The following is a 25,516-nucleotide window of genomic DNA, read 5'->3' as shown; positions in this document are numbered from 1 at the left end:
TATCACCGGACCCTGAGAAGTTCAAGGCTAGGGCTGGCAGGACTTGCAACTGGGATCCCTGCGCGTGAGAATTCGGTATATTAAAGCAAATAAAAAATAGAGGTTTCTATAACATTATCTAGACAATTCTAGTATTGCGGTTTTAAAGAAAAAAAAAATAAGGAATTTGTATCTACAAGTTTTCTTACAATCAGTTGTCTTGCTATTGTTGAAATTTGAATTGACCTTAGACATAAATTAAAATTGCACCATCCTAAAATTACCTGAATTTATGTATTGGCCTGTGCCTACAACACAGTTATTCTATGCCACATCAAAACCTATAATTTAATGGGCAAAAAGATCAAAGACTGACTGCTACAAGTCTCGAGTATGGTACTGAAATTTTCTTTTAGAGCTTTTTTTTTAATTAAAAATATACTCTCAAAATATTTGTAGAGTGCTTATTGAACATAATAATCAATTAATATGATGCTCGGACAATTAGTTCCAAAGCAATTACAATTGTTGGCAAGTTCTTTCAACTTGACTTGAACAAAACTTTTCCGCGTGGTATATCCGTAAATAAGAGAAAGTGATTTAATGTAGAATATTTATGGTAATAAAATGAAAACGTCATCTTAATAAAATAAAAACATGAGCAAGGCCACACCGCCAAAGACCTGAAAGCTAGCTATCTGTTTCAATTAATACAGAGTAGTTTTCGAGTTTATTTATTATTTATGTACGAAAATATGAATATGAGTTGAATTCTAAAGTAAGCTTTACACATAATTTTTTTTATAGCAACAATTTTTGGTCTTCTCTAATTTTAAATAGAATATTTTGAAAAATGAAGTTGACATTTAATTAGCGGAAAACTGAGAGAATCCAAATTCAGAATCATCAGCTGAAAACGTTACATTTTCTGTTGATCAAACAATTTTCATTAATGATTTCCCCTGACCCACTTCCTGTGGACTGAGAGCAATGAAATGGCACAGTTATTAGTCCTTCTCTATATGGGTGCCACCTAGGGTCACACACTTCTCCCATCTCTTTAAGCAACAGTAAAAACCTCGCTTGTAGAAGTCGACAGGTTGCTCCAAAAGCCACGTTGTGACTTCGGAAATCAAAGTGTCATCACCTGGGAAATGCTTGCTCTTCAAAAACAACTTCATTATTCTTCATTCTTGGAAAGAGGTGGGATTTCGATGGTGCGAGATCGGGTGAATAAGAGGGATGCGGTAGAATTTCAAAGCCACAGGAGCATTCTTCCATTTGGGCAACATGAGTTGTGAACTGGTGCATTGTCTTGTAGACAGTGGACGGACACCTTATGCATGTCAAGATTGTCTTAAATTCCACAAACTCCACACTAATTTTGACATTTTGGCCTAGGTGGCGAAATGGTTTCGCACCTCCACCTGCTGGATGTGCAATCATCAATAGCAGAATGGGGTCGCCCTGGAATTGGAGCTGTTCTTGACTACATCATATGATGGGGAATCGTCACCATAAACCTCTTTCATCTCATCGAACTTATCCTTTGGAGTGCGGCCTTTCAAGTAAAGGAACTTGACTTCTTTGTTTTCCATTAGGTCCATTATCAAACCTCACATCACTTCAGCACCTGTAAAGTCTAGACCGTAATCAGTTTTGAGTTGCGAATTGGCACGTAACCTACAGAGATATATCATTACAAATACGTGGTTTCAGTGTTCTGTGATAAATAAAAGTGGGTCAGAGGAACTCTTTAATGAAAGTTCATCGAATGTCTAGCTGGGGTGAATGCAACTGCCAGCTCTATACTAAAACGAATGTAAATACCATTTAACGAAGTCATGAGGTTAAATGTGGTTTGAGCATGGTTTGTGGAATCAAAGTTTTATAACGAACTGAATCTTGCATTAATGGCAGAGTATATCAAAGCAGCGAAGAAAAGATTTACTTAAAATCTCCACTCTACAAATAATAATTTATTTTCGATTAATGGCTGTCAACACATCACTAGAAGACAAATCCAGGAAATGATGGACAAAATGTCTAAATGACTAGACTTTAGATTCATTCAAGTGATGACTAAATTTTTTTGGCCATCTAACAGTTTCCAAAACTCGACCAGTACGTCATGACTAGCAACATCCAATGTAATATCACGTTTACCAGTGTGTGTGTGTGTGCGCGCGTGTGCGTGTGTGTGTGTGTATACCAAATGCTCATACAAGATATATCTTAGTGATAATTATGTAGTAAGTCTAACGTAGAATGTATATTTTAAATTTGCTAAATTCACTGAATTTCAGATACTGTTTGTAAATATATGATGAAGATGGCCGAACGCCGGTGATGATAAAAAGTGGGGCAGATCACAGCAAAAAACCGCTGATGTTTTCGATCTAGATTATTCTTAAATGGCATTTCCTTCCTAAAATTTCTCTTTCTCAACATCTTCTTTATTGCATTTCCTAAGCTAAGAGTAAAATATATAACTACGAGCGAGTTTGATCAATATTTAATTTGTTACACTTTTTTTTTTTTTTGTCTACAAGTACAAATTTGTATATGTAATTACAAATAAATGCTCAATTTGAGCACTCAATCAGAACACAATTAAATATTAAATACAATTAGGATTTTCTTTTAAATTTACAATATTTACAAAAGTGTTTCTGTTTTTACGGCAGTGAATGTATTTACAAGATGTTAAAAGTGCTTTGCATATAAGAAGATGGAACATCCTTTTTTCTTTCATTAAAAATATCAAATTAAATTGAAATATACCGAAAAACTTATTATATAAATATTTATACATATAAAACAATGCATTTATATCTTTATTATTGATATTTAATAGTGATAAAACTTGATATGTTTTACAAAAGTTAAACAATACTTATTGTCGGCACATTTCAATGAATGAAATTTATGTTAAAATTATAAGTAAATGACTTTCAATGAAATTCAAGGAAAGTTTCTTAACATTCGTTTAACAATATTACCTTTTCGTTCAAAAATTTTACAATACAAACCATTTTTCAATTAACAGAGACAAAAAAAATCTAGCTGCTGATAAAAACTGCTGAATTTAAAAGAGACAATCATTTTGACTTTTTTTAAATTTTAAATTCAGGCACTAGACGCTCGTAAACATTTTTATTAAATACCCATAATTATTCTAGTAATGGTATTTCTTGAAAGACTATTTGTATAAAATAAAAATTAATAAATTATTAGCCATTTAATTTTTGTCTAAAAAAAGATTATTTAATAAAAATTTGATATAAAATCCGTTAATATTCAAATTAAAATTTGATATAAAATCCGTTAATATTCAAATTAAAATTTGATATAAAATCCGTTAATATTCTAACAGTTTCGATTTCAATTAAAATGCGATTATATCTATAACAGCACTTTTTCCCTTAAAAACATCAATGATAAGATTGTTCTCCAACACTGTGCGCTTATTAGAAAAATTTCTAGACTCCTTTTAAATAACACTATTCATATTGATTTTCAATCACTTCTTTGCATGAGAAAAATAAGAAATAGGGTCACAAATCTGAATTCTTTTTCAAAATTGTCACCAATATTGGTTGCACAAACGAGAACAATGTCAAAACTTACCTCCGTATAACCCTATCTTTTGTAAATTAATTTAATTGAAATTGCTTATTTTCTAAGGCCTAATCCTATTAACAATTAGAAAATGGAAATAAAAAATTGAAATTTATTTTTAAGAGAACTAATTAACTTGTAGCTTTCGCCCACTTTCAACTCCAACGAAAGATTAAACGTATTTCTTGGCATTTTTAGTTTTCAAACTTTTTAAGAGATGACTGATAGGCAAATACCTATTTTCAAAGCAATTTGATAAACGTCAGAAAACTTGAAAGTGAATCGAAAGGAAGTGTTTGTTCGTTTTATTTCCATTGTGTATAAGACTTCTCCGAATGAGTGCAATATAGAAACAATTCTTTAAATAGGTTAAGATATATTTTAGCAAAACGCTTTTTAATCAGATATTGGTTTAGGCAACATGTACAGTTAAACACTATTTGAATAAAGTCAAAAATAATAAGAGATGGTAGGGATGGGATTAGCTATGCGGTTAGCGCATTGGATTCCCACGCGGAGGTCCCAGGTTCGAATCCAGCTGCTGGCCCTTAGATTTTTTCTTCCTAGGAGCTTCTTACAGCTCACTGATGGACAGTATTGTCTGTAACGAGAGAACCTTTCAGTAATTGTCGGAGGCCGACAATGCACTGAAAAAAGCTCAGCAAAATTCTAACACAACAGAGAAGCCCTGTCCAGATGTAAACTCAATTACTATTTTAACCAAAACAAGCGTACAATGAAGGAGAGTCGTCAATCATCGCGGTTTTTATTTCGGTCAGATCTGTAGGAATCTTGCCAAGGATTCTTAATCCTGAGCGATTTCTATATAATTAATAAATCTTACAAAACTAAACATGTTAAATATTCAACTACCACAAAGATTAAAACGAATATCTCTGTTTTACAAAATTATCTACATAACAGCCAATATAAATAAATACTTTTATGAATACAATTCAACAAAGAAAAAGTTTTTACATAGGAAGCACTTTTGAGATTAAAGTAAAATTTTATTTTCTTATTTAGTTTATTTACAGGAATCATTAGCGGACGCAGTAGATTAAGGAGGAAAGTCGATATTAATTAGATTTGAAATTATCTCCTTCTGCAACAAGGCTGATTTTCAGCTATTGATCTTCTTAGAGAGGCTTACGCTAAGAATGGTTAACCAAATTATATTATTAATCTCACATATAGTTTATATATTCCAAAATAAAATTGATCCCAGAAAAAAATCTCTGTGTCCGTCTTTTCAACAATAAATAAGCAATGGCAGTTACTTACATATTTTGTCAATAAGATCCCTAATTCTATTATTTTAAAATAATAAAACCAGCTTAGATACACTTTATTGCTGGGTTAAAAAGTTTTTATTTTATTAATAAAAAACTATTCCTAAGTAAATTTAATATGTACAATTAAAATTCTCTTTAATTTTTGTATATCCAACATTGTTAACTACTTGTTTATCTGTACAAAGTAAGGAAAGTTACTACAAGAAAATTTGCAAGGATAAAAAAAGAAATGTTCTCCGCATCAAGAATATGATTAAACACAAAGAAAAATTCAAAAATTAAATTAAATTAACAATTCGACGATATAATATAAAATTTGATTACCTTTTAAGTATAACATGGACATACAAATCACAGACAACTTCATATTTGATAATATATATTTAATTATTCAAGAGTAACTTAAAAGACAAATGTGTTCAATCGTTGCATCCATCTAAAGTGGACATTTAAATTTTCAAGCTTTATAAAATCAATTTTATAAAAAAAATTTGAATTCCCATAACTATTTTTGTCTGGTTTTAAAAATTTATTTTAATAATCTACATTATTTAAAATAAATTAATTATTATAAAACAAAATGTCCTACTGCAAAAATAATATGAAATATACATTTTTAAAAAACTGTTAATTTTTTTTACTTAAATTATTTTCATCAATTTACTATTTATTCTAAGATTAATTACTTATTCTTGGAAAAATATTGAAATTTGCTATTGTATATTTATGGGAGTACTGATGATTGGAGAAGTGAAAAACAAGTTTTGTTCGACGTTTCGAACACTTTTAGACTCCTTCTTGGATGGAGATGCCCTAAAAACTTATTCTCGCCCCAAACATTAGAACTTTATTGAATAATTTCTTTCTTGAAGATAGATTTTATAAAAATTTGGACATACGTAATTGGTTGTCACTTAATTGATAAAAGAAAATTTAATCCATTTACATATCTTCTTACTACCACCAATAAACATGAGTAATGGTGTATTTTCCATTTGCCAAACATTGGCAATTTAAAAAATGTTTTTAAATGATACTATTTATTTGATCGAACCTCATATTTTAAACGTATAATTCGTTGGAAAGGTGAATTAGTAAAAACATTTTGCCATTTTGCTTGGATATAAATGGAGATTGCAGCTCCTGGCAAACAGGCGAATTGGTGTTACAGTTCAGGAGTGCTAAGCTTAATTGTAAACACATAATTATTACTTATCTTATACAAAAGAATTAATTAAAAGATTATGCCTCTCTATCTTGATTTAAGTTGCATTAAATAATTTCTCTGGTTGCATTAGTAATTTAATGCCATCTAAATGGGACAACTTATGAGGCAACAGAAATTCGAAAATTTACAATTAAAATATGTACTGGAATTGCAATATGAAGGCTACTCTGTTTGAATGACAGTTCGCTAACAATTATTACAATTTTTTTGGCTAATATACCTTATTTGTGCGAAGTGCTACAAACCAAAAATAATCGGGATCCTGTCATTTCTCTGGTCATATGTATGCCACACATATTAATGCTCTAGCATCTTTAATTGTCTTCAAAGACATGATATTTTTGTACTAAGGTCTCCACTTCAAGTTCAGTTACATATATTTTCATTTACACAAAACTCTGATACTTTTCGTTCATTCAGCATTAGATTACAAATACCGTACAGCTTATACAGACGTCAATGCTTCTTTAAACATTTAAGCTGGTTATATGTTTCAAGAAAATTGGGTAAGATGTAACTTTTTTCATTCGTAAAAACCAATTACTATTTTCTATTAACTTTTTTCATTTGCAAATAAAGTTTTTATGAAACTGTCCAGAATAAATAGTCAGCAAGTGTAGAGTGAGACGGGAATATTAAAGTCAAATTTTCAATACCAAAATGTTTAAAATCACCTATAACGATGGACGAAAATTCGAAACCGATCAGGCATACAATAAAAACGTGGCTACGACGGTTTAAATATACGATAAAATATTTTCATTCAGAAGAAACGATCAGTAATGCTAACAAATAATAGCAAATTGTTACTTTTTTTATGTGTGATAAATTAATCTAATTTCATTAGTTCTTCATTAAGTAAAAACAGATGACACATTTTCGCAATGAAGTTCCCAAATATAGGTAAGTAAATATTTAAGTAGGCACCCTGTTTATAATTTATAAAATAATGTATTGTTTATATGTTTTGGGTAAAATAAATTTCTTTTATTGTAGACTGATTTGACCAAGTGTCTTAAGAGTTCATTATTAAAGTTAAAAACCGATTCCTTAGTAGAGTATCAAAAATTGAGAAAGAGTGCACATGAAACACACTAATCAACAAAATTTAAAATATTTATCATGAAATAATATAGTTTTGTTAATAAACTTTTAACTATGGTTTGATTTTTTATTACTCCTTGCTTTTGCCAAAAACTACATATAACAAAATACTTAAATACATAATAAACTTATATGATGCCCTGAGACTTGAATTTGCTTCCTAAATGGAAAAACTTTTTAACTCTCCTTCTCCTTTTTTTTTTAAGATCCATTTTGCTTGCAAACAATATTTTACAATTTTCAACGAGCCTTAAAATAAAAAAATCAATGCTATTCTTCTCTTTTAGAGTTTTTTTCTCAAAATGACCTGCATTGAGTCGAATCCTTAAAAATTAGAAGAATAATTTCCATCGAATATAAATACATACGAGTAAGAAGACTTAAAAAATAGTTTTTCATTTAGTAAACAAACGTTTATTCATTTTTCAGTACTATTTGACACCCTAAGATTACTATTGCCGATTATGGATGCAAATGGCATCAAAATAAGCCGTAAAGACTCACAGTAAAAGCAAATCTAAGCTTAGCACTACCTGGACTCAAACACAAATTTCCCTCTATACAAGTTACTGTCCAACGTTTAAGTTTCTACCTTCATCACTGTGACTGTGGAGGTGTCTCAAAGAGACAGCAGAAAATACATATAGTCAGGTTTTTAGTACAGGGATGCCTACTATCCTTATTTATAAAAGAGGGTCTCTCTCGGACCTAGTGACGAAAATCTCACATCCGAAGGTCACTAATTCTAGTTCGTAGAGCTTTTGGTAAAGTTAGTTACTTAATCCCATCATGCGATATCACGATACATTTTACTTCACTCTATTATAAAAGATAAATGGCACTCCACTTAGCGGTACCGACTTAACTGGTCCCGTGACTGTGTGCCATTCCAACTCAACTTCTTCCTCTTAATAAACACGATGACTTAAAAACTTTCCAAAAGTGGTACTGCAACGGTGGGTCCTCCTCCTTTGCAGAATGCGGAAAAAAGGAGAGGTAATGGTCTCTAATAGCGTACTTGATTATGTTGCTGGTGCTAATTTGCATTATGAGACTTCTTGGACCCCGGATGAGTTAATACACAATAAGTGATCTTGTAAAAAGAGCCAATACTACAAGTGGTCGACATAACAAGAATGTTGTCTAGGGGAATGAGAGACACTCCATGTTCTAATCTAACCTAATCCGAGATAGTAAGTTCAGCTTGCTATCGCTGAGTTAATCTCACCTCTGCCATAAATACTCATAGCAATCGACATTCTAATAATAAAGTTTAAAACCGACAGAAGCTCACGGGAGGAAATGTAGATAAGATTAATTCGTTAAAGATTTGTAATAACTTGGTTTAGTATTTATAATTCTAGTAAATATTTACAAACTACTGGCTTTTTAACACTATTTTATGGCACAATAAGATGGAATGATACGAAACTGATAAAATAAATTCTTAAAAAAACAAAGAAAAATAATAATTAGATAAGGATTATACGAAAGGAGTTAATTACAAAACCTAATTTACAAAGGATCACAAACTGAAGGAAGTAAACAAACTTTAACTTCATAATGAGATCAATATAACATTTTTCCTGATAGCGATTCTGTTAACAAAGTTTTTAAGACAAATCGTTGACTATTAGCTTTTTTCTTAATCAATGGCAGTCCATTGCATAATTAAGTTTCAACATGCGATACAGTTCTGCGCAATAGCTGCATCATTTGCTTTAGCTACGTACACACACATAAGTAATAAATTTATTTCACTTAAGAACAGTTAATACATACTATTAAACAAAACAAACAAAAAATCTATTGTTAATGACAGTTTTGAACTGGGAAGTAGAAAAGGCACCAAGTGCATTGAGTGAGCTGTAAATGCACCAATCTCATTAAGTACCATGTTATAATGAACAGAATAAAGTGTTAGTGCAAAGACAAAATATTAGAAAGAATTTATAAAACAAAAAACTCGTTTTAACCCTTTCAATGCTTACGTTGTGAATAGAAATTTTAAGTACTAAAATTTGAACAGTGATTTAACATAGGTCAAAATATGGACAGAAAAAAAAATATTTTACAAAAGAATGGGCTTACTATTCATTTCTTCGATCCGACTGATGACGATCTAGACTGCACTTCTAATTAATACAAACTAAAATACTCGGTACAAAAGAAATGGTGCAAACATTGTTTGTAAACGAATATGTCACACGGTGGTCACCCGATCTACTTCAACAAATCGTTCAGAACTGTCGGTTGAGTGTCAGCAAATCACTTCTTTACCAACTGACGATGAAACAATAGTATCCGTATCAGATGGTAATGATTTTAACGGCCGACGTCGAGGTTTACGTAACCTACAAATGAAAGTGATAACTAATGATAATGAAATAATACCAATAATCGCTAGTAATGCCAGTTGCACTGGTGGAAGTGGTAGGCAATGTGATGCTGATTCATCGTATCCTGAAGGACAATGATCTGTTCCGTCGCACCACAGAGTTCCGTTAATACATGCATCCAATTCTGGGCAACGATGCGGGCAGTCTCCAAGCAAGCCAACTGAAGCTTCTTCACTTCGTCTGTTAGAATAACCGTTAATTTTTTAAAAAAACAAACAAACAAAGTTATATATATATAAAACTTTAAAAAAACAATTTCGAACATTTACTTTAACCACTAATTACTTTTACTAAATAACCATTTTCTAGACACAGCTTATTACCTTCGAGATAGTTCCAACCACGTAACTTCATAACTTCCGGGCTCTCTAGGCACAAATTCTATCAGTACGTTACGAATTTCCTTACGGTCATCACGGGACCAAATCGGTGGTAATCTTTCAGCAGAATTAACAATCACCCAGCCTTCAGAGAATACTTCCACCTAAAAAAATTGATTCAATTTTAACAAAATTAATTAATATTTAAGGAGTTCTATCGTTCTCTATTGGATTCAGGGACAAGATCATCGGTTTCATTGGCTATAGTCTCATTTGGTTTTTATCCAATTCATAATACTCATCGGACCCTTGGGAAGGGTGAAATTGTAGGTCTTAAAACCTTTTCACAGTCTGTTGATCAGTTGGTCACCGCTTGGCGCCACCTTCCAATAAGGCGTGCTCGACTTCATGTCAATCAATGCCTGAGTTTTCTCACTTTTCCATGACAAGAATAGATTCAAATTTTGTCTTGGCCAGCTCGTTCTCACGCTTTAAAGCTAATTATACATGTTGATATGATGGGTCAACGCTTAAGACGTTCTTTCAATCAGCAAACAAACAACTTAGTAGAGCTGCAATGTCATCTTCAGTAAGTCAGGGATGAGTAACCACAAAAAAACATGGAAAATCCCGTTTTCCCAAACTTCATTCCAAACTTTCTTAACACTCATACAGAACCTGCTCCAAATCTTAAATCCTCCCTGAAGGCTGGAGCGTCGACATCCTCGATATCGATTTCACCTGATAACAAAGAGCTTCTTTCGAATACACTTCATCGGTATCTCATGTTAGCCGACTTATGGTTGTCATTGAAAATTGGATGACCCTAAATCAATTCTTAAAATTCTATTTAGTTTATGCTTTATAAGCAATCATAGTTACTTGTTGCTATTAGGTAAATTAAATAAAGTTAAAAAAAGAAAATTTTTTAACTTTACTCCTTGGGATTTATATTTTTTATATATTTTTTTTCACGTAGTTTATCAGTTTAGAGTGAAATCGTCTGGTCTGACAAAAAAATTACATTTGAAACTGAAGATCAAGTAATTTCAATGAAATTTATTTAGTTTGTTATTCAATGATTCTACGAATATTTCAATCGTAAAGCACATGGATTTTGTAAAATCTATTTATATATTGTTTCAGATTGTGAATTTTAATGAACAGAAAATACATATATTTATTACTTTCGAAAAACATACTTCTCTGTTTTTAAATAACAAATTTTTGTAATTCAGTTAATTGAATACTAACAACACTGCTTCGATGAGCTGGTCGAGGATGAGGGCACACAATCACGTGTGTGTTGCCAGCATGTATTTCTATCCGGTTAGAGGTTGCACACTGGCCTTGACGTATCACTCCAGTCTTCCCGGTACCTCCAACCACTATGCCAGACGTCTTTACATACAGATACCGGGATTCACTAGGCTCCACAACCCACGGCTGACCCTCACAGTTTACCTGCACATTTTAGTGATAAGTTTCATGAATTCTAGAACATAATACATCTTCATTTTAATAACTTGAAGCAAAATCATACCTCCTCAGGAGTTCTACTTGGAGAAACAAACAAAATCTCCCCGCTTGGTCCTCGCAGTATCCTTCCTCTGGTGCACACAGGTCTCCTAACGAATTCCCAAGTTGCTTCAAATCCCAGATTGCGATAATCATCAGTAGATGTCATATTTTCTACAGTAAAACGCAGTTCAATTATGTGGCTATTTGAAGTGTAAGCAAATGGAAGATGTGCTTCCGAATTAGAGCAAAGACAGTCTTTGGGAACATTCATAATGGTTCGTGGAAAAGGCATTTCCCAAATTTGTATATAAGCGGTTGGAGTTCCAATACACTGAAGTCTGCCACCTCCGCCTTCGTTGTGAGTCTCACAATCAGTTCGGTTGCCCGTTCGCAAATTAGTTATTGTTAGGCGCACTCTTTCGCCTTTTTGAGCTTCAAATCGATATGAGCAACTGTTGATAGAAGGAGTACATTAGTTCAAAATTGGGCTATGGCAACCAATTTATTTCTAATTTAGTTTAACAAACCTGATATTTTTTGAGCCCCCTCGTCCATAGAGAAAAATGTCCCTCGGGGAGGCAAAGTTTTGAGAAGTATAGTATAAGGCTGGAAGCAGATGTTTCTGTGTGAATAATCTTGAACATTTTCCGCTTCCGTACGATTCACCGTCTTGATGTAAGTCCACAAACTCATAGAGAGCCTTAAAGGATACCGGCCTTAAAACAAAAATAGTGGTAGTAGTAATAATGCCCTCCTTCTGTACACACTTGATCATATTAAACAGATAGTAAAGAGAGTAATTGTAAGCGAAATCCTCTTCGGCCTAATGCGTCAGTGTCGATATAGGCGACTTTAGAGTGATCAATATACGAGTAGTGAGAATCTGACGATAAGATAAAGTTGGATGACGAAATAGTTGCACACTTAACTATCTCTGCAGGTCCCATATTGAAAGCTAGTTGAAAGAGTCAACATTGAGGTAGTTTTATTACGCCAAAACCCCTGATGAAATGACCAATATGCTACTCTCTAAGGGGTTAATCACAAAACTTGTTCCAGTCTTCTCTTCAGCCATCTCTTTTACCGACTACTATTTTATTATGTAAATTTAAAAATTAGATTTGAATTTAAATAAATTTTTGATAATATAATAGAGCTTTCGGCTCTACTCTAGAAATTTGTAAGCTTCATCCACACTAACTAAATCATTATCCACCCTTACGTTACTCTTGTACTTGTACTTGTAATTTTCACATGCGAAAATGTAAAAGATAATTACAGTTCCATTCAGATTATTGTAAATGCATACCTAAGGGCAGTAGCTTCTGTAATAGTTAACTCTATGGTGGCCGAATTACCACTGGACAAAAAACTCTCTGACTGATAACACGGTCTGGAATTATTTTTAAGTATGTGATGGTCACACGACCTGGGAACTTGTTCTTTGCAGTAGCTTGCAAGCAGGGCAACGTCTGGTCTCATAACTGTAGTCTGGACAGCACTGTCGCTGTAAGCGAAAAATGATTTACAATTGAATAAGTGAAGCATTTATCTAACAACAGTTTAATAAAATATTATAACTGATACCTACACTATATTTGCCAATTTAATATCTTACCACATCTCATTGTTGCAAGAAGTAGCTGATTTAATCGTTCCATCCCATATTTTTAGACTAGTTGCACAATGTGATTCCTCCTTGGGGGCGGTAAAACGAGGAACTCCCACATGATACTTCAAAATGGACAGCCATATCCGATATCTTTACGATAAAAGTTACAAATTAATTTTAGAAAATTCGTTTTTCATTTATTAGCATTAGTAAAGCAATATAAGACAAACGATAACTAATGAGTATACTACGCCTGACAAATAGAAAAATCATTCAAAATGAAAAAAGAATAAATCATAAGTTTAAACCACAAAGAAAAAAATGAATACCTCCACCTGTATTGAATAAAATAAACATTAAGTAATATTTATATATTTTACAATACTAATAAATACATATATACCTATATATTTTTTTTCATTCACTGTCAGTCTCCGACATAAAATAATACAGTAATATTTAATTAGAACTAGTAAATTAGATGAGAAACTGGACTCGAACTGAGATCTACTCAAGACAGCATTAATACTAACTTAAATACCGATATAAATACTTCTGAACTTGGATTGGATAGATATAACGTTTATAGGATGGACAGAACATGTGATACTAGCTGTAAAAAATCTGGTGGTGGTGTCTTAATTGCTGTTAGGAAGAACATACAATCGTTTGAGTTAAAGCTATGTTCGAACACTATAGAGCAAAAATTTGTATCACTTAAGTTTGAGTCAGAATGCATACTGATTGGTGTAGTCTACATTCCTCCTGCCTCACCTCTGCAAGATTATCAACAACATTGCATGACGATCGAACATATACTTCAGTCAACTAATTTCAACAAAGCGTTCATTGTAGGTGACTACAATATTCCTTCTGTTAATTGGTTAAATGTAGCTGATAACACCTGTGAATCTCTGCCTCCAGCGGGACAACTTGTCGTGGATACTTATGTTTACGCTCAAATGCATCAAATAAATGGCATAACAAACTGTCTAGGTGAATTCCTTGATTTAGTGTTCTCTACTGATAAAAACATAGCAGTTAATTTGGCTCATGACAGCATCTTTAAAAAGGAAGGGTATCACCCGCCACTTCAGTTTAGCTTTAATCTAGGCTGTGAGAAAAATGTGTTTAAAGAACCTTATCTAGTCTTTGATTATAGAAATTGCGACTTCAAGACAATTTCGAGTTATCTAGTCAACTACGACTGGGATTACGTGTTAGGTACAGCTGATGTAAATACTGCCTTTGATTTGTTTGGACGAGTTGTGACGGAATTAATCTCTGAATTTACTCCGCGCAAGAAAATTTTCGAGTCAGACTACCCGAATTGGTTTTCAAAAGAGTTAATAACGTCAACTAAGAAAAAGAAAGCAGCACATCAACAATATAGAATCTCTCTACTTCGTAAGGACTATGAGCACTTCTCTAAGGTACGTGCGCAATGTAAAAAATTAACTAAACGGGATTATGCATTCTATATACATGATGTAGAATCAGCAATAAATGAAAGTTGTGATATAAAGGATTTCTGGAACTATATCAACAGGCACAAAAACAATAATGCCATTCCAGATGCTGCCCACTTCAATAACACTTATTCTTCGAGTAACCAAGATACGGTAAACCTGTTTGCTGAGTATTTCTCAAGTGTATATAATAAGTCTGTTCTAGATACCGCAACCAATAAAGATGTGATATCTTTGAATTCAGTGAACATCTCAATGATAGAATTCAGCACCGAAGATGTACTAAGACAACTGTCTAATGTCAACATCAGGAAAGGTACAGGACCTGATGGAATACCATCTGCAGTATTAAAAAATTGTCAACTTGCTCTGGCTCCGATTCTGGCCTCATTATTTACCAAATCCATAAAACATGGGATTTATCCGGACATGCTAAAAACAAGTTTTGTAGTTCCGATTTACAAATCTGGAGATAAGAGGGATGTTACAAATTATAGACCAATTTGCATTCAATCAGCAATTGCGAAAATATTTGAAAAGTCTGTAATTGACATTCTTCGGTCGTAGATCGACGCTCACTAATTTGTTACTATTTGAGGACTATCTGCGGAGAGCCTTAGTTACTGCCAAGCAGGTCGATGCTGTATATCTCGATTTCGCCAAAGCTTTTGATCGTGTCAATCATTCCAAACTAATTCATAAACTATCCCATTGTGGAATTCATGGATCACTACTTGACTGGTTTTACTCCTACCTCACCGCAAGACATCAATCTGTTAAATACAAATCACTAATGTCAGAAGAATTTCTTGTATCATCTGGTGTACCTCAAGGTTCTATTCTTGGCCCTTTTTTATTCAAAATTTTTATCAATGATATATCTACATGTCTCAATTCAGTAAACTTTCTGCTTTTTGCTGACGATTTAAAGATTTATACTGCCATTAACTCTGCGGATGACTTTCTCCTCCTCCAAAACTCTCTTCATAGACTGAGTGTTTGGTGCGATGAAAATGATATGAGCCTAAACATCTCTAAATGTAAGGTAGTATCCTATCATCGTAGTCGGACGTGTACAAACTTCGATTATTCTCTTCATGCTTCAACTCTAAGTAGATCTAATGTAGTGAAGGACCTTGGTGTTACGTTCTGTGCTAACCTTTCATTCAACCTCCACATGAACTCCATAGTCACAAAGGCAAATAAAATGCTTGGCTTTATATCTAGATCTACTCGAAACTTTAAAGATGTCAGAACCATAATTATCCTTTACAAAGTAATGGTGCGACCTATTCTTGAGTACTGCTCTGCTTTATGGTCTCCTTATCAGAAAACTTACGTCAACAAACTTGAATCACTTCAAAGAAGATTCCTAAGATTGCTCTGGTATCGAGAGACAAAAGTCATGACGGAGGTACCGTACGATGACGTAATGGAATTTACTGGTTTGAGTACTTTACAGTTTCGTAGACAAGCCACAGACTTAAATTTTATTTTCAAAATTCTAAATAATAATATAAACTGCCCTGAACTTTTATCATTGTTAAATTTTCACGTGCCAACAAACGGTACTAGACAAAAACAAGTGTTTTCTAAAGTGTGCCATGGTACCAATTATCGTAAGTTCAGTTATTTTCCAAGAGTTGCGGATCAAGTTAATCATCTACCCGCTGATTTTGATATATTTAACACCAACATGATCGAGTTGAAACATTTGTTAAATGGCTGATTTTGCGGTGATTGGTACTAGGGAAAACTTACCGGTTATTTGTGATATAAAGATTTATTAATTGAGTAAAGTTTCTATTTTTAAAGTATATTTTATAGTACATATTTTGAAGTATTTTGTTTATCTATTAAGTAAATTATGTGTATATATTATTTCTATTTTATCTTTATTTCTATTCTACGATATATATATGTATAAATGTATGATGTATGTATATTCTATAATTATTATATATTGAGTTATTATTAAATGTTAATTTAAATTATATTTCTTTGTAACTGGGTGATTGCCCGTCTTGTAAATAAATAAATAAATAAATAAATACTAATAGTCTAAAGCAAGGATGAGCAACACGCGGCCCGCCAAGCATTTCTAAAATTGAATTTATTTTATCGACTTTCTCCCATCAATATATTGTTATAAAATTAATTATAATAAAATGGTAGTACATACTAAACCGAAATATTTTTTTATGGCGAGTTACTTGTCGACGACGTTTTTCAACATGCAATACGAACGCGCCGCGTCTGCGCGATTTTTTTGTGACGAGATACACACTTGTCGGTGACTTGTTCAAACATGCAATACGGACGCGATGCGTTTCGTACGAAGTTTCGTAAATTATTAATAAGAGTTAATCTTTGTGCGGCCCGCCAAAAAAAAATTTAAATTTAAATTGGCCCATTGATTAAAAAGGTTGCTCACCCCTGGTCTAAAGCATTAATCACGGTTTAAACTCGTCCCTTGGGTTCTAATTTAACGTTAAATAAATTATTTAATATTTCTAATATATTCTCTAATTACTTGTATTTATATAAAGTGGTTTTCTCAAATATATTAAAAATTTTTGTTCAAGAGATGATGCTGGTGTAACTAAAAATGCAACAAAAATAAGACTGCATTTTTTATACAGCCTTATTTGGGTGATTAATCTTAATAAGTCCTAATACAGGAAACAACTATATCTCAGCTTACTGCGGACTGTATAACGGTTGCGAAAGTGATAATGCATGAAGAATATAATATGATTTAATGTATTTGACCGTCAACTAGGTTTTTGAAAGAATGGAGTGTAATTATGTAACTGAGCAGTTATGAAAGAAAGCAAAAACTTTTCTAGGCAAGTGATATAGTTTTTTCCCATGATGTAAAAGAGTAAACAAGTTGAAAAGTAAATAAAAATAATTTTCTAATATCAGCAAGCTAAAGTTGTTAAATGCATTCTTGCTGAAGATAATTATTAACCAGCCCAACACGAAAATTGGAACAATACTCTTCTCTTACTTCTATTCTTTACATAAAAAAAAAAAAGAAGCCTTAGAAATAAATTACAAGATCGCAAATTTACAGACCTTCCCGGTCTTCGATGAGGTCTCGGAGGTGGCGTAGATCCCGGTTCGGAACCCCAAAGATGATAGAGGCAAGTTGTGTTTGGCGGTAGTGAATTCCTGGGACTTTCCAACACTCCATGACCAGTTCCACTCAACCAGAATTCACATACTTTATTACGAGTATATAAAGGTGCTTCACTTTCAACAAAATCAACCTAGAATCAAAAATAATATATTAATGAAAAGATGTTGTTTTATTGTCTGAGATTTTATATAAAATAATCAGATTCTTCATTATTTTATTAACATTAAAATACCAGATTCTTCATTTCCCCTTATATCTTACTCTATATTTAAACTATTAAATTTTTGTACAAGAAAAATCAAACTCTGATGGAGAACTCTGGCTAATGGTATGGACAAATTATTGTTAATAGTAATTATTGTGTTTGTAATTATCGTTGTTGTATGATGTGAAACTTCCTAATTCTAATGGTTTATTTCTTTCACTATATCTTCTATGTATATCAGGCGACTTTTAATGGAATGAAACTGGGAGCATCAATACTGGACCGTGGAAACTTTTTGTGCTTTGCAATATCTATCGGTTGTACTTTACACCTTAGACTCCAACTTAAAATAGTAGTCAAAAAAAGTCTGAGTAATCTTGTGCAACAATATTTTACTAGAGTTTTTATTTAACATCGGAAATAGATGTAAAATTACGCTTTTATATTTAATTTTTATGGGAATATTTAATTATTCTATTGAAATTCAGGTTACCCTATGTAAATACCACAGTTAGTTAACCACAATGACAATTACAAAGTCATGTCACTGAAAGCGCTAGGTGTGGAGAAATGGGAAGAAGACTGGACGAACACGACTAAGGGCAAGAAGACACGCAAGTTCATACCGACAATACAAGACAGGAAAAAATGGGACATTTTAAAATTACTACAAACTGATGCACGTACTGACAGGACGCGGAAGGACCAGACACTACATTCGAGATTTCGAATAATTGACGACAACAGCTGCCCTTGCGACAACACTACAGAACAAACTTGGGCCCACGTATGACTACCCACTTCTGGACCGTACAGGTATCATCTAATGCAAGATGTTACGACAACAGGATACAACTGGCCCATCGAAAGATCTTTACTTCTATCAAGAGACAAGTAACCATTATTAGACAAATTTATACATTCAATACCAATAGACATTTTTTGACTAGACTGACTGAAATTGTTGATGAAAATATAACATGATACTGTATATCTAATTCTGATTTATTATGTATATTTAGTTTATTATTCAATTAAGGATTGCACTTGTATATAATAACATGTTTTATGAATAGTGGTCCATATTATGTGATGCTGTAAATAAACTCCCTATCACTATTTCTGTTGGTAGGAAAAAAAAAGTCATGTTATCCGCGAAAAGAGACTCACGATTTCTTTCACAGGAAAATCATTAAAGAAGTTAAGTACCAAACCAAGGTCTGAACGCTGGGTCCTACTGCTCTCAGAATTCTTGAATCTGACAGCATCATCTTACCTATGCCCGGAAAGTTCTATTATAAAGTTAACAGTGAAAACGTTATGAAAACCATACATTATAATTTAATTTAGAAGTCCTGCTTATCAGAACGGTATAAAAGACTAAGCCAGCAACAACCTACCAGTTAATATGCTTTCTTTAGGTTTCTTTGCAATGTCAATCAATCGACCGTGTCTGCTGCTCTAAGGAATTGGACTCTTCCTGTCACAAAAATACTCTCTTTTCACACCATTTTGAATTAAGTCATAGTCTGTGAAGCTAAAAATATTTATTCGATAATTTTTCTGAGAATTTTAAAGCCTCAATAAAAAGGTTCAGTTCAAAATGACGAAGAAATGATTAGACAAAATATATATAGCGTAAGTTATTGTTGGATCAACCTGACGGTGGTATGCTATTTCCATTTAATTACAGTGATATCGGGAAGAAGAAAATGATATATGATTCTGTCGTTCCTACTGAAACTGCTACTGTCATCTAGTTTAAGTATTTATGGTCAAAATAATGAAACCTGACGGCAATACACTTATACAATACATCTACAGCGATTGCCATAAGACTTCGGTAAGAAGGCCTACAATAGTTTTTCGAGTATTACCAAAGTTTCAAAAAATATTGTAAAAAGAATCAACAGTAATAGATTGAGGGGAACGATTAAATAAAAAACATTATAGAAGCCATTGTAATTTTAACCTACAGGTCCTAATTCGGAAAGTGATACACATTTACCTTGACTTTGAGTTGAAAACCATGCATAGCTTGTGGTGGTGCAGGGTAAAGGAAAGTTCCAAAAGGAGACGTTGAAAATTCTACAAGCAATTCTGGTCCGGATGAAACTGCCCTAGGCACTGAAGAACCGCCGCCACAGAACTTCAACAGCACGGGATCTCTGGTAGTATAACCATCGTAAACAGTAACGTAATCTTGCACTTCATCGCAATCTTTCCACACCTAACAAATATAATTATTAGACTTTTAAAATTTAAAGTAAATTTTATTATTGAAAGAAATAAACTTATTCAATAACTGGAGTGTAACAAAAGTCTGAGATTTTCATTATGATTCATTAATAGTATAGTATTGTTCATTTTTTTGTTAACTGATTCATTACTTCAAAAGGAAGAAAGATTATTGCCAATTTTAGTCATAATTGTTTTATTTAATTATTTGTTTTTATTTACTTTTATTTTTTACCTATATTTCGATCTACAGACCAGGCCATCTTCAGGGAATAAATAATGAATGAGTACAAAAAATAGGACTGAAATTGCATCAATCTGTCTTACTTATGGATTAACATTAACCTTAAAAATAATCACCAAAATTTTCTAAGAAAACATTTGTGAGCCATCAATAAATTTTATCACTCCATTCTGTTGTTTATAATTGTAAATTATCACCACGAATAAAGTGGATCATGGAGCGGTAGAGGTTGCTCGGTCTGCTCCTTTCAAGGCAAAAGATCAAAGTTCAAATCTTGAAATCTGACGACGATTAACACATGTTCATCTAGTTAAAAGTCAACCATTTTTCTAAACACCCAAGAGTGACATTTCTCAGCCAAAACGGAGTAAACGTGTGCTAACAGTAGAATTAGATGTACAGCAAGAACTTCGAGAACAGCTTAAAATAAATAAAGACGCATTAACTTCTCTATATTATTTTATTTAGATCCGAATAGGCAAACTTTATTAAAATTTTGTCTTCATTACTTTTGGAAGGGGGATGTTGGTGGAGTTAAGGCCTTTTTAAAGTATGTCTAAAACCTATACTTTTCGAGTTTAACTAGCTAATTTTTTAAATCCTGTAGGCACTTTCATAATTGCCTAAAGCACCATGTGAAAGTAAAAGTGTAAATTATGAAAACCCATTGAGGTAAACGTACTTGAAAATGAATAATTCAATGAAGGTTAAAGATTAGGAGAAAAATAACTACAGACTTTTATTTCACCCTGTTAAATTTCGAGTTATTTCTAAGTTGATTTAAAGTTACCTTAAGTGTGCTTAGATGAGGATTGGGCGATTGAGTAGGTCTGGCGTACAGTGAACTCTGGCTTCGAATGTTGACAAGCTGACCTTCTGGCTGATAGACTGAGATGAGTGCATGTTTACCGTTCGGAACCTTTTGCTGCCTTACTGCGTAGTAGCAAGTCATATTTCTAGGATAGACGCCCGGGAAATTTGGGCTCTGTAGTCGGCAATCGCGGCGATCACAATCACTAAATGTTCGTGAACAAAACGTTGTGCCAATTCTACTGCCGAGGTAGTAAGTTTCGCTTGAGTTGGCATTTGCAACAGGTTCTATGACTTTTGTAACTTCATCGATTGATTTGGTCTCTCCTTCTGTTACATAGTTTTAATTGTAAAAATATTTCTTAAATTTATTCAGTTTTTAGGATAATTACAGTTGTAAGAGATTTACATACGAACAGTAACTGATTAATTCGAGGGCAAAAAATAGACAATTTTTAATAAGTAAAAAAGGAAACTGTCAATAAATTAGTTATTTTTCATCCCAACATACTGAATACATAGTTTAAGAAAAAAAAAAATAATAACAAAGGTATTGAAATAAACCAACAGTGTGACATGTTGTTGCTTACCATTTGATGAGAGTCGGCCATATCTAACTGTTGCATCTTTTTTATGCAACATTTTGTATGATATTCTAAAATCGAAATTATATCCATTTTGGTCGGACGACAGTGTCAATAATGTAATGGATAAAGTTAAGATAGGAGTCTCTGAATAATAGAGTACTGGTCCCCAGGATGTACCACACCAAAGGCCACCAACTGAAGGTCGTGCTTGTTCTTCTAGCGTCAACCATCCGTCTGGACAGCCATCCGTTAAAAATGATGTGAATTTGCCCAATGTGAATCTTTCTAGGGTTACCTGTAACAAAAATGCAACATAAAACTTATGCATTGAAACAAAAATCTCGATTCCCATTAGTTTAAGTTCATCTCGTCAACGAAGCCCAAAAAATGTTGAAAATAGATCACTGAGGGTTGAAAATAATACACTATACAAGATAAAATTGCAAAAACATTCTGAAATCTGATTTGTTTGGTTGTCTTTACTTTTTTATTCTCTGGTTATTATTTAGCACATACTTTTTGGTATACTCATCGCAAAAACCGACTTCCTAAAACTGGATAGGCTTAACCCGGCCTATCTTCTTAATAGAGTTGAGGATCTGCCGGATATAAAATAAACTAGCTATCTGCTTAGGTACACACCTTTAATTTTCTTCATCAAAACCAATTTATTCCACTTCTTTTCATCTGCTTAATATGGACGAACGGAAGACTACTTGAGCTCTGCATGTAAAAGAGATGGAAGATTTATATGCAAAGGACTTTTAGACCTTGGTTACCTTCCGGAAGTGACACCGGTACAAGCAAACATATCAAATCAAATACATATGCTCATAAACTTTACAGGAACCACTCTCTTTAAAATTCCACAAGATAGTGAGTTGATCTTCATTCACTTGTTCAGGATAACCACTGTTCTGGCTCTATCTGACTTAACTCAATACTTTTCTGGAATACGACTCTCCGATGGCAAATTATTGTAATGACCTTATAATTACATTATCAATATTTGGCTATGGAGCCCAGCTTGTGATATTCGCAGTCCTTTTGGGCTCACATGGTTTACTAAGTGTATTAAAGTTGTATGCATGTGAATGCCTTGAATTGCGGTGAATATTTCTGCAGGATCAGTTTGTAGGGAAGTCTCTCTCTAACCTTCCTAAAAAAACCTTTTTCTTCCTAGAATAACGAGAATATTCTTCCACAAACGAAGGAATATCTTCTCCTTGTCTAATCAATTCAATATAATAAATTAAATAAAAGTATATCTAGAATAAAAGTATAACTGCATAATAACTAGGTAAATTAAGTGAAAAGTGAATCACAAACAGACATACTCAAGTTAAAATAAGATACTGCAATTGCTGGAAAGAAGTTGAAGGATTAGTTTTTTCAGCAAAAAATACATCTATAAGTCCTTAAAAGTTGATTATATGTTAGGTTGTTGTTGGTGAAGCATATTCACTTTATTGTTAAGACAGACTCTTAATTCACCCTTACACACAAGACGTTTATTTAGGCCGTCAGTATCGAAAATTACCTTCTAAAGGCAGTCAATAAGTTGTTCAGTTTATTATGGAGATAAATATAAGGAATAATTTCATGAACTACTTCTTGGATGACCTTTAATCCTACTTGTAACCTCTTCCCACTCTCAGAAGTCCTCTCGCCTCCTGAAGCGTCTTTGTCCGCAAGAGCTACAGCAGCAGGTCAACTATTACATTTTTAACTTTAAAGATAGTTATTATTGATTCCTGCTCAACTGTACATGATAGTAGCTTACGATCAATAATAAATTCAGTTGTATGTATCAGTAAATTACAATAAATAGGAAGCTTCTGATTACCTCCATCTCAAAGAGGGTGAATGTATTGGGACTTGTTTGAAAAGGTGTAGATTCTTGTAGGTAACATTTTGGGGAATAAGGCTGGCGAAGGCAAGCTCTCTTACGTACAACAAAGGTGTAAAATAGCCCACTTAGAATTATATTGTTCGAATTACCATAATCAGAGAAGTATATGGAGAACAGTACAGTTGAGAGAAATGTTGACTAACAACGACATGTAGAAAGAATGATTTCAAAACCGCAAACATACATAGAAGATAGAAGATAAATAAGAAGCCCAAAAATTTCCAATCTATTCCAGAAATAACAGTATGTATTTGATTAAGTTGTCTGCACCTAGCGTTTACAGATGAAGAGAGGAGAGAAAAAACGAATTCTGAAAAAAAAAGTTTAGTTGAGAGGATGTGCATTGTATGGTTAGGCTGTGAGTAGAGAGTGTTACCGTCAAGAATAATGGAAGTCAATGGGCAAGCTATTAAGGGAAAAGATATGTCGGTTTTTAGAAGCGCCAGATCTCGCAGCACACACGCCCTACCAGCCAAGACTTTAACTCGTTGATAAATCACCCGCACAAGAGAATTAGTTCTCTGAGGCTCTTTGTGAGTACATGAATGTATGTTTTGTGAGTTCGCAGTAAGTTGCTGGCGGCTGTAGGGAGCGTACATTCTGCTTTTGCTGCCACTAAACTTTCACTCCATTTGAATGTCTAACTTTTGTTGCAAAAAAGTTTATTTCACTTTTTTTATTATACATATATATATGTATATATGTATACTTATATATATAATTATTATTTTATCATACACTTTTTTTCCCCCATTCATTCCATACTAACTAAACTCTAGTATTTCTCACTTCAATTGAGGTGCGCTTACTTTATGAAAGTTAGAATTTTAATCACTATATTTTTATTTAAGTAAACTTAAAAGATGCATTAATTTTTTGAAAAATACATAATTTGTTGGTCAAAAAAGTGTAATAAAATTCTAACAATAAAACTATTTGAAATACAACAGTTATATGCTTGAACCAATTCACAAGGTTGAATTTCCTAACATTCCGTATCCTTTATTCAAAAGATATTGATACTTTAGGATTTTTTTCTGTTAACTACATTAAATTAGAACTCAAGCTACAAGTAAAAAACATAAAAAAATGCAAGCACAATTTACCCAGTTCATTTCCTAAAAGATTAAGTATATTAAATATGGCTATTTAATTGGCAGTTTGTAAATTGATTGTTACCCAGAGTGGGCTGAATCGTTTTGGGTAATAAAGAATAAAAAGAATTCGAGGATGAATGAAACAAGGCATCATTTAAAATTTTTTAAGATAAAAAAAAACAGAAAAAGATATCAGTAGGGGGTCAAGGAATTTCAGTGGTAGCCCTTATTTCCAGTCACTTGATGAAACGTAATCTCGTATCAATGGCCCATGAGACAATGAGGATTATTCGGAATTAGACAGTTTTCAGACTGAAGATCTAATATTATACGGCAGGCTTTATGATGTTCCGTATAGGCAATTGAAATAACGTCGTTTATTAAAAGGAATATTAAGATAATTTGAGGATGTTGAAAATTTATTCAGTGAACCAGACGAGTAAAATTAAGTTGTAAATTGATCGCTTCTTTGTAACGTAAGTTCAGCTTGTTTCCAAGTGATTATTTTATTTTAGTGGTATCAAGCAACAAAGATAAAAATGCCAAACTTCACACAATTGTAATTTAATTCCCTACATATGTACATAAAAACTTGATTGATCTTAATATTGACAGATCAAATTCTAATTTTTCCTGAAGTTAGTTAATACAAACTAAGATAACAACAGTGGAAAAAAAAAGTTATTAAATAAGTTTGACGAAATGGCTGCTTTACAATTTATTGGTTAGT

General features: G+C 32.8%; 1 protein-coding gene across 19 annotated transcripts in view; it reads right to left on the bottom strand.

Annotated features, from left to right (window-relative positions):
* Positions 1-2,479: 2,479 nt before the first annotated feature.
* The window catches only part of LOC141453273 (uncharacterized), a 234,731-nt gene continuing 211,694 nt past the window's right edge, over positions 2,480-25,516 (bottom strand). For 18 of the 19 annotated variants that reach the window (XM_074126272.1, XM_074126275.1, XM_074126273.1 and 15 more), the window contains 11 exons: positions 21,781-22,072; positions 21,171-21,520; positions 19,907-20,128; positions 17,630-17,823; positions 13,086-13,229; positions 12,777-12,974; positions 11,995-12,183; positions 11,490-11,919; positions 11,201-11,410; positions 9,950-10,110; positions 2,480-9,806 (listed from right to left, as the gene is read on the bottom strand). In XM_074126272.1, the coding sequence (XP_073982373.1) occupies positions 9,488-9,806; positions 9,950-10,110; positions 11,201-11,410; positions 11,490-11,919; positions 11,995-12,183; positions 12,777-12,974; positions 13,086-13,229; positions 17,630-17,823; positions 19,907-20,128; positions 21,171-21,520; positions 21,781-22,072 (2,709 nt within the window). In that variant the 3' untranslated portion in view covers positions 2,480-9,487. The remainder of the gene's footprint in view (positions 9,807-9,949; positions 10,111-11,200; positions 11,411-11,489; positions 11,920-11,994; positions 12,184-12,776; positions 12,975-13,085; positions 13,230-17,629; positions 17,824-19,906; positions 20,129-21,170; positions 21,521-21,780; positions 22,073-25,516) is intronic. The other variant, XM_074126276.1, reaches the window with a different exon arrangement.

The sequence above is a fragment of the Rhodnius prolixus genome, unplaced genomic scaffold (genome assembly GCF_049639745.1).
Source record: "Rhodnius prolixus isolate KJV_2025 unplaced genomic scaffold, Rpr scaffold_3, whole genome shotgun sequence".
Lineage (NCBI taxonomy): Eukaryota > Metazoa > Arthropoda > Insecta > Hemiptera > Reduviidae > Rhodnius > Rhodnius prolixus.
Note: the sequence above shows the minus strand (reverse complement) of the source record. Positions and strands in the feature narration are given on the sequence as shown.